General features: G+C 39.3%; 1 protein-coding gene across 1 annotated transcript in view; it reads right to left on the bottom strand.

Moving 5' to 3' along the window:
• Positions 1 to 1464: 1464 nt before the first annotated feature.
• Positions 1465 to 10230, bottom strand: part of TM7SF3 (transmembrane 7 superfamily member 3) — a 31517-nt gene continuing 22751 nt past the window's right edge. Inside the window, exons 8-12 of the mRNA XM_024575796.3 lie at positions 9000 to 9080; positions 8202 to 8354; positions 5770 to 5867; positions 5037 to 5199; positions 1465 to 3543 (exon numbers count right to left, since the gene is read on the bottom strand). Coding sequence (XP_024431564.3) covers positions 3281 to 3543; positions 5037 to 5199; positions 5770 to 5867; positions 8202 to 8354; positions 9000 to 9080 — 758 coding nt within the window. The 3' untranslated portion in view covers positions 1465 to 3280. The remainder of the gene's footprint in view (positions 3544 to 5036; positions 5200 to 5769; positions 5868 to 8201; positions 8355 to 8999; positions 9081 to 10230) is intronic.

Below are 10230 nucleotides of genomic sequence, written 5' to 3'. Positions count from 1 at the left end.
TTTTCTCACCAGAGGTTAGAAGTCCAAGGTCAAGGTTGGTTTCCGCTGAGGCCTCTGCTTGCCTGTGGCCTCCTCGCTGTGTCCTCACACAGACTTGCTCCTGCTGACTGCATGTTCTCATCTCCTTACCAAGACACTAGTCAGACCCCAATGCCCTCATTTTAACTTCACTGCCTCTTTAAAGCCCTGTCTCAGATATGGTCATGTTCTGAGGTACTGGGGGGCTTAGGGTTTCAACATGATTTTGGAGGGCGACACATCAGTCCATAGCAAAAAAGAAAACACATGGGAAAGCTCTTGGGGGAGGCCCAGACCTAAGACGATCAGAGCCCAGAATTCTGGAGTTTTAATGAAATTTAGTAACAAATATCAAATACACCATCAAGGAGTAAACTTTATACCAAAAACTTATATGCAAATGCTGCTGTGGAGATAAGTATGTATGGATATTGAGAGTTTTTAAGTATTACGTTCTTTGAAATGAATGGCCTATGACCTCAGAGAATTAACTTGGAAAAACGTGTCTTCACTGTGTAAAATTGTAACTCCTCCAAAGAAGAGATCATGGCAATACTAACATTAGATGCTTCCCACCAATTTCCTGACAAAAATTGAAAATAATCAATGATTTACATTTTCATTACGATAAAGCATAAAGCACATTTGCAAAGGGAGTTGGGCATCCCGTATTTTGGTCTGGGCACTCTTTCATAACTGTGACTTCATATCATTGGCTCCTTCATCATGAATTTGCTCCGGTACAGCCCTGGCTGGTGTGGGTCAGTGGATTGAGTGCTGGTCTTCAAAATAAAAGGTCGCTGGTTTGACTCCCAGTCAGGGCCCATGCCTGAATTGTGGGCTGGGTCCCCAGTTGAGGGTGTGTGGGAGGCAACCAATCGATCTCTCTTGCACATGGATGTTTCCCTCCCTCTCTTCCTCCCTTCCCATCTCTCTAAAAGTAAATAAAATCTTAAGAAAATATTTCCTCATGCATAAAATAAAGGAGTGAGATATGATTTCTAAAGTCTATTCCTGGTCTAATACTCTAGTGACTTCTTTGTCAGAATCAGTCTACTATCCCATCTTCTGCAGAACTCACCTGGTCTGTAGCACTGGTTAGCTGCTGTGTTTTGGCAACCTGGTAGTTAACCTGTAACAGGTTATCAGAGAAACAAAACATTTAAAGAGCAGTATAATTTTCCAGTAATATTACCTAATTTTCTGCAGTTTGACAGACCTGAAGTTCTAATGACATTACCACAAATGAATCCATTAAAGACAATGGTTTGCCCAGATTTCCTCCATTTCCTATTCTTAAATATTAATTATTTGATTTTTCAAATAATTTTTCTAATTAAATAATTTTGTCTTTGTAGCTAGGAAACTGTCTTATGTCTTGTTACTATGGTACAAATATATCTGGTAAAAATTTTTATAAGAGTTTTATAATAATGAAACTATAGCATTTTTTCAAAATAGGAATTTATTATTAAAAAGTTATACAAACTTGCTTTTCATTACTCACAAATTACCATAAAACTTTCTTAACAATCTGTACCCCCTCCACAAAGGTGTGTTCTGTCTTTACAATCTTCACTGGCAGTGCATTTTGATGGTTTAGAAAATAACTCACAAATATTCCACATAACTTTGTTGGAATGTACAAAGATATGGCAGAAGCCAGAATCCTTCAGTAAATTATAAAAAAGACTTTTTCCTTCAAGTTTAAGTGTTACTGCAATTATATAAACTGTAGATTACAGAATAAACAGTAAATGAAAACCTGTGTATAATTTTTCAAAGCAAAATGATTAGTTTTATATTTTTCATTTTGTTTCAGCCTTCCCAAAACACTTTTAAAAAGAAATGTTGAAAATTTTCCAGTTACCTGAAACTTCAAAAATCTATTGTGCTTTGAAAAAACTCTTAAAAGCAGCATCGTTTCATATAGTGGTTGACATACAAATTGCATATGACCACAGCCACCCTGCCACTCAGGCATGCCAGAGTCACCAGTGTCAAGTCCAAACCAGGGCTGGCAGCAGAGGCTCTGACAGGGAAGAGAAAATAAGCAGCTGTGCGGCCCAGGGCGTCCAGGTACTTTCTCATAGTGGATAAAAAAGGGGTCAAAACTGAGGGGATGCTCCTTAAAATGCCAAAGTCCTAATTCAAAAAACAGCTCTATTAAAACACCTGAATACTTTTGGATCTCCTCATCACTTTAAAACACAGCTGGTACAACAGCTTCATACAGAAGAGAGATTTTTTGAAATTGTATTTTACATCAATACAATAACCAACTTAGAATTACAAAATGCAATTTTGGGGGGGAAGGAGGGGGTTCAACCGGGGTGGGGTGGAGGGATGGGGAGAAAAAACACAACTGTAATTGAATAACAATAAAAAATTAAAATTAAAAAATTGCAAATTTTTAAAAGATTTCTTTACGAATGGGACTACAGATTAAGGTAGGAGTCATTTGTTCCTAAAAACAAAACAATTCATTTGTCATCTAATACAGTTTAAATCAGAGACCAGCTGGCAACACTATTTTAAAGGGCCTTGAAAGAAAAAAAGGCTATTATTTAGAATATAAATAAATCATCCATATATAAATTCTGTTATTTATATAAACTTGACCTATTTTCAAATAACTAAAATAATTTAGCTTTTTAAATTACCATTTTAAGCAATAAAAGACAAAAAGTACTGAACTATATACTAAAAATGATTGATATGGTAAATGTGGTTTTATCATAAAAATAAGCAAAAGAACAGTACTTTTGATAATATATGATACTATGAAAGATGCAACTAAGTAATCAGACTGCTTTTAAGTTAGTTCCCCTTCTTTTGTATTCTGAAGTTTAAAGACCCCACTATTAAATCCCTAAGCCTCTCAACAGTGGCAAAAAATTCAGTCTAACACTTAAATCACCCTCTGTGCCCCTGTCCCCAGGTTTAGACAGACTCAGGTGAGAGAATTGTTCAAGAAGTTATAAGTTGATCGATCATGTAAGCCGAAAGGTAATTTCTTAAGAATTTTGGAATGAGGAAAAGCCTCCCTACCACCAATCTTTTGGTCATCTTCACTCAGAATTACTAGAATCTCCTTGCATAGCCTTACCACACATCACTGAGGACACCACACACAGTACGAACGCCTATTGTCTTACTAGACTTGCACGGGAGACGGCCGAGGCAGGCTGGGCATAAACACCAAAGCCGAGGCGGTGCCTGGGTTGTACTGTAAGGCCCCACTGACCAAGGTCTGTGGCATTCATAGAAGCAGGGGTGTTCTCTCTCCGGCTGGCTGTTCCTTCTGGAAGAGCTCTCTGATCTGGGTTAATCGGCCATACAGCCTGTCTCTCAGTGGAGGGATGTGGTAGCTGGGGTCCAGGATGTTGGTTACTCTGCGTTCCCTCTCTCGTTTCCATAACTTGTATGGGTGGGGAGGGAATCCCGGTCGTGCTCTTTCTCTTCGAATCTGTAACGTAATTCCACTTACAGCCAGCATAACCCATATTGCCAGGATAATGAAGTCTAAAAAACAGTAAAAAACACAGTTCAAACTTTTATGATTTAAAACCCAGCAGATCTAACATGTCACCTTTCATAGACTAAATCTATGCCATCCTTTCTTAGCAATACTACACTTTGTGGTGAGTTTGTCCAAACATATGTTATTTCCTTACTTCCAAACCAAGGAATGAATGGGAAGGGAGGAAGCTGCAGTCTTACATTTGAAAACAGGAATTTTCTATTACAGGTATTTGGAAGTCCAGACAGGCTGTAAAGAAACCAGCTGCCTGGATCGTAGACATTCCAATATGTGATGAGCAGTGCCCAGAGGCACGCTGTTTGTGTTTTTCACAGCGGGGAAGGCAGCAATCCAGGTCCGCCTCACAAAGGCAAGTCAGGGAGCACTGGGCGCCACCTTGCTGTCTTTGTCCCAGTCCTCACCCCACTCATATACAGTGGGTACAGAAACGCATGGAGAGGTTCAGCAAATCGTACTGAGCTTCTAGTAAAAGGCTTGGCAAAATATCATCTTGTACGTAAAACTTACAAGATACGTGGATTTCAAGGTCTCTACTATCAACATCCTTTTTAAAAAATATATTTTATTTATTTATTTTTAGAGAGAGGGGAAGGGAGGGAGGAAAAAGAGCGGGAAAGAAACAACAATGTGCATGATAAACCGATTGGCTACCTCTCACATGCCATCTGGGGACCTGGCCTGAAACCCAGGCAGGTGCCCAAACCAGGAATCGAACAGGTGACATTTCAGTTCACAGGACGACACCCAACCCAATGAGCCACACCCGTCAGGGATGTACCATCAACCTCTTATCCAACGAGGGCAGGCTGAGAATAGTACAGGGAAAGATTTGCCCTTGAATATTCATAATCGTCACGATTGTGCTTGTACATTTTCAATTGTAAGACAAGCTTTTCCATCCTCCACGTTTTAACATTTCTGAAACCAACATGTCTTACAATCTTTATGAACATTTAATTTAGTCGTCTTTTTTCCTTCAAAAAATTAATGGAAAATCTTTAATGGATAGAAGTCTTACAACAAAGGAAATAATACACTTAGTGACTACAAATCACTTTCACTTTCAATTAGCAAATGGCAATGCTTTTTTAAAGGAAGGAAATGCGGAGGAATTTAAAAAACCAGGCTGTCACTCGCATTCCTCACCTCGCCCCAACCCACTAGGTGCCACCCTTAGTCTCATCACTTTTCTCACAACTGGGGACTGACCAGGTAAACCCGATTAGTCCTGATTTAGAAATTTCTTAAGGAAGTGCACTTAGTGGATTTTTAGAAGTTATGAACTTCTAAATTTAAAGTCTTGCTTCTATGATCATAAGTTATTAACAGAGAGCTCTATAGCATTTGTATAGCGTTTGTTTCTTTCTTGTGTCCAGTTAATTTCACTTAATCTAATTACCAAGTGCTTTTGATAGCACCGGTGGGCCAATACCCTAGTTGACTATCACCCTGATTTGCGGACTTAGAGTCTTACCATTAGTTTGAAAAGGCACATTTGTGAAAGCGCTGCGGAAATGAGTGCTGAGTGCTCTCTTGAGTACGTTCAGAGTGATGTAAGAAAGGCTTGTATACATGTAACTGTCAACGGCCAAGACCACCGAATAGGAGCCAATGAATCCACAAGCCAGTATGTTCAGCTGCGGAAGAGTGGGAAAGTTTAGGCTTCACCTCCAGTAGAACAAAAATAGTTCCTAACCCTTATCTCTGGCCTCAATCACAGGGAATCACTTCTGCTCCCACGGGGCACAAGAAAAGGGATGATGTCTTAGAGCTGAATAAAGGTTACCTGGAAGGATAAACTGAAAATAATCTTTGACACCCATAGTGAGTCCTTAAAACACAGTTTACCTTACATAAAAATATCTTCCCTGTGGAAGAACTTCAACGATAAAAGTTTAATTAGATGAAGAACCTTTCTCTTGGAGAGACAGCTAATCATCCATCAGGCTGTTGTATTACAGTGAGTCCTACCTTCTCTGCTCCCACTGTTAAAAGCATATCAACAGTGATAACCTGTTCTAACTGATTACACAAACACTGTATGGTAATCATAATTAGACCTTTCTTGCTTTCATAGTAACAAGGCTATCTAAAATTGGTCACCAAAAGCTCTCCCCAGTGAATAAAACCTGCAAACTGATGCAGTAAGTGAACTGAAGGCCCAGGACAATATAAAAAATAAATCTAACTTTTGATATAACACTCACCATTCTTAGGCAGCCCATGAAAACGACTGGAATGAGAACAGCTATACCAGAGAAGGTCACCCAGAACACATCATCATTAGTAAATATTGTTAGGTTTCCTGAAAAAGCAAAAAGAAAAATTTCATTTTCTCAACATCTGAACATGGACATACGTCGAAGGTTTAATGGAACAACCAGAGTGTGTTCGCAATTAGAAATGAATTCTTTTTTTTTAATTTTAATTTTTTATTGTTATTCAATTATAGTTGTGTGCCTTTTCTCCCCATCCCTCCACCCCATCCCGGCTGAACCCCCCTCCCTCCCCCACCTCCACCCTCCTCCTTGATTTTGTCCATGTGTCCTTTATAGTAGTTCCTGTGAAGAAATGAATTCTGATGTTACTCATTTAACTGTCAGTGCAATGCCCTTTGAAGGGCGTGTCCTAGCAGGTACAAGGGTAGGAGTAAAATCAAGCATGTAAATGCTCTGCATTTATTCCCAGGATAATTTAGAAGAGGCCTGGCTAGTCCAACCTGTTCCATTCCCTAGCTGTGAAGCTGGGCCTCAGTTTCCTAACCCATAAAATGAGATCGAACCACTTCATCTCCAAACTGCAAATCATCTAGTCTAGCTCTAAATTTCTTTGATTCCATGATTTCGTATTGCAAAGTAAACAATACAGGTAAATGGCATTCAGAGTTAAATATATGAACTCCCAACCCATATAAGCAGCAAAACCCATTTAGTAGATTTTTACCATCAATGCATTTCCTGCCCAGACGCTGCATCCTGGAAGATGAGATCTCCTAATGCATCAGGGGATCCTTACTCGGAAAGACAGGAGCTAACCACAAATCTGCTTCTACTAAACTCTCTCCAAAATGTGGCACACTTTGAGTGACCCAGGATGAATATACTAGACTCCTACTTATAAATTAAGTCTAAATAGCAAGAATATAAGCCTGACAATTTTTTAATATGGACACTGGCACCATCATTCAGTCCACCTGGAGGTGGCCCTGTATCTTGAGACCCATGTATCCTGCAGAGTAGGAGCTCTGCAGATGCCACATCTGAGTGAAATCATGTGGGGTTTGTCTTTCTCTGTCTGACTCACTTCACTCAGGCCAATACCCTCCAGGTCCATTCATGCTGTTGCAAATGGTAAGATTTCGTTCTTTTTAATGGCCAAGTAATATTCCATTGTATATATATTATCACAGCTTCTTCTCCACCCATCTATTGCTGGGCACTGGGGCTGCTTCCATATCTTGGCCATTGTAAACAATGCTGCAATGAACATAGTGGTGCGTATATTATTGTGAATCGGTGTTTTGGGTTTCTTCAGATATATACCCAGAAATAGAATTGCTGGGTTATAAGACAGGCCCATTTTTAATTTGAGGGGGGGGAACCTCCACACTATTTTCCATCATGGCTGCACCAATTCGCATTCCCATTCACACAAATTAAAGAATAAAATCTTTTAAAAAGAGCTCCTTGCAGGGTAGGCTGTGGGAATGAACCTGGCTATAGGTTTGCTAAAATTGGAACCAAAGGGCCTCTTATTGGTCAGTAAACACAAAAGCCATCAATTCTCTTTGGTCTTAAAAAAAAAAGCTTTAGAGAGCCAACTGCACTCTGTTACACCCTGTGTTCTCGAGTTGATAGCTCAACAGATGGCTGTACTTATATCTAACATTCCCATCAACTTATCTGATATTGTAATATAAGAACTAACCATGATCACAAAAAGGAAATAGCCTAATAGAATAACTTGGAAGGTGGATACTCTTTTCTATTTTTGACAACAATCAGGAAATTTAAGTTATTGCACAACTACAAAGAAAGCTAACTTACAAGTTAACTTTTTTTCATTGATAGAAATTGAATTACTTAAAAACAAACAAACAACAAACTCTGTGCTCCTGCCCCAGGATGTCTACAGGTGAGTACCTCAGGAACACAGAGTTTGGCGAAGGGTGGGAGTAGAGGTTACAGGTAAAAGAGAAGATTGAGAACAAAGCACCAAGTTCCCCAACTCAGCTGCCATCAAAGCAGCACCAAGCTTATCTGTGGGATATACTGGGCTTCTGCTTAAGAGTCATTTGAATAAAGAGTTCAAGGGTTTAAAAAATGAAACACAAAAACCACTGTTCCGCCATACATTAAGAATGCCCTTTACATCCATTAATTCTGACAGAAACACACATAGACACATGTCTTACCACAGTAAATAGGTACACAGCTACCTCTAGAGGCATTCCATAAGTCATGCAGCACAGGTGCCTTTGAGGAAACAGGGATTCTTATTTGTATTGGCCCCCCCTAAGGTGCCACATCATTAAGTGCAAATTTCCAAATCCCCCTTGAGGCAGTATTTGTACCCAGAGAGCCCAAGTAGGACCTGTCAAACAAGGAACTCAACACGGCATTAGTCACGCATCTCTTACCCAGCGGAGTGAAGAAAGTCACTGACGAGACGAGGAAGCCCAGCACTAGTCCAACACACAGCATGCACAGCATGAGGATTCCAAATCGCCACCAAGCAGCTACCAAGAAAATCCCACCCACGCTTCCAGCGACGGCCGTCAGAATCAGACGAACTGAACACAGAGAGATGAACTGTTTAGCTTCTCTGCGGTGTGCTTTATACATGCTATACCATTACCAGAGCCACCCCTGGCCTTTCTGTTGGTCAAATACCATCAGAAGGTTGGTGGGCTCTTCAGTGGTGCTATGAAACCAAACTGGCACGGGCTCTGTCTAGAGAGGAGGGGCCAGCTGAGACGCGAACACTAGCAGGAGAGCTAAACCTTCCAGATCTAGTGACAGGCATGGCCTGGCACCACCTATAATTTGGGGCAAAGAAGAAGGGGTGACAAACATTCTGTTAAATATGATAAGGAAGGAGGATTTGTCTTTGTTTTAAGGTAAAGAAAATCTTAACATTTTGACTGTTACAAATCTCACACTTCAATACATTGAATACCACCTAGCTGGAACACAGATTTATAATACACATGGCCCTTCATTTCCCTAAGAACTAATTTACCAATTACCAAAAACTTGGAAGAGAAGGTCTGAATGACCAGTTTAGAAAAGTCATTTAGAACATAGGTTTTATTTTATTTTACACTCATAATAGCATCTCACACACAACACTGGCCAAACTGTAGAAGCAAAGCTGGAGTGTAAACATAGCATCTTTCTTTTTGCACACCCAACTAAACTACATTATTTTTACTTACCATCATACTTAACAGGTGTCAGTCTTGTAATCAGTATATAAAAGAAGAATCCCATGAAGATAAAGCCTATGAAGAATAATTCTAGTAGCAAACCACAAGGAAAGGAAAAAAACACATTTATGGTTAGGTATACTTTTTACAATGCAACTTAAATATCTAATGTACAAGTTCATGCTTACACTTCAGGGCATTCAGAGAAAAATTATTACCTAAAAGAGGAAAAATTCATAATTCATTGGTAGTAAATATTACTATTAAATGGGTATAATATTAAAGTGTTAGCCATAGAATATACCTTCTTGTACACAGGTCAATTTCAATTGCTCAGTTGTTAATTTCTGAGCGCATTATAATATATTTATACTTCCTTCTTAAAGCAAGAATATTATTTTTCTCATTGTGTCCGATCTGAAATTGCACACCAAACTTCACCTTGTTAGATGAGCAAAACTAAAATTTAAAAGGTAAAAAAAACCATATATTCCAAAGCAAAATGTAGCCTTTCTATCTTCTTTAAACTCATCTTTTCCTGTTTAGGATGAGCAACCAACTGCTGTCTTCATCCATTAAAATACCTAGTAATATCTTGGGTACCTTGCATACAGTTAGCAATTAAATTCTTTGTTACAGAAGCATTCTACACTTTGAGGAATTGTATATTCTTCACAATAGTCTCCCTCAATCAAGAAAAAAGCTACAGTGATGGAGGGAAAGGAACTGCCATTTTGAACAGTTTAGTCAGGCAAGTTTGAAGAGTTTTATCAAATCAGGACTATGTTCACTCTCCCCGTGACGTGACGCTGCATTTATACTCCCTGTCAGTGAATAAGGATTCTTTTTTTAGTAACTGTAAACATTAGTTACATAAAAGGCAAACCAAAGAACATATTTGATTTGCATTAGTTACATTCAAATCAATCCAGTGAGCATAATTTATACTCTACTCCCTGCACTGGGTGTCACTGAGCAGACGGCGGGGTTCCTGTCTGCTACCTGCACCTCCCAGGACCAAACCGGTATTTCAATCTCACTGTACATGGAGGCCCACAGCCTGACTAATATGAAAGCATGTCAGTCACCATCACCAAAATCCACACATACTTTTTTTTCACACTGACATTCTGATTTCTAACCTTTTATCTTCAGCCAACGAGCCAATCTAGCAATGGAAGAAGTTTGATGCACAAATCAAATGTCATTCCCCTCTAAACAAGAGAAGGTTACACTCACT

Source organism: Desmodus rotundus, chromosome 3, assembly GCF_022682495.2.
Source record: "Desmodus rotundus isolate HL8 chromosome 3, HLdesRot8A.1, whole genome shotgun sequence".
Classification (NCBI taxonomy): domain Eukaryota; kingdom Metazoa; phylum Chordata; class Mammalia; order Chiroptera; family Phyllostomidae; genus Desmodus; species Desmodus rotundus.
The sequence above is the reverse complement of the archived record's forward strand: the minus strand, read 5'-3'. Positions and strand labels throughout refer to the sequence as shown.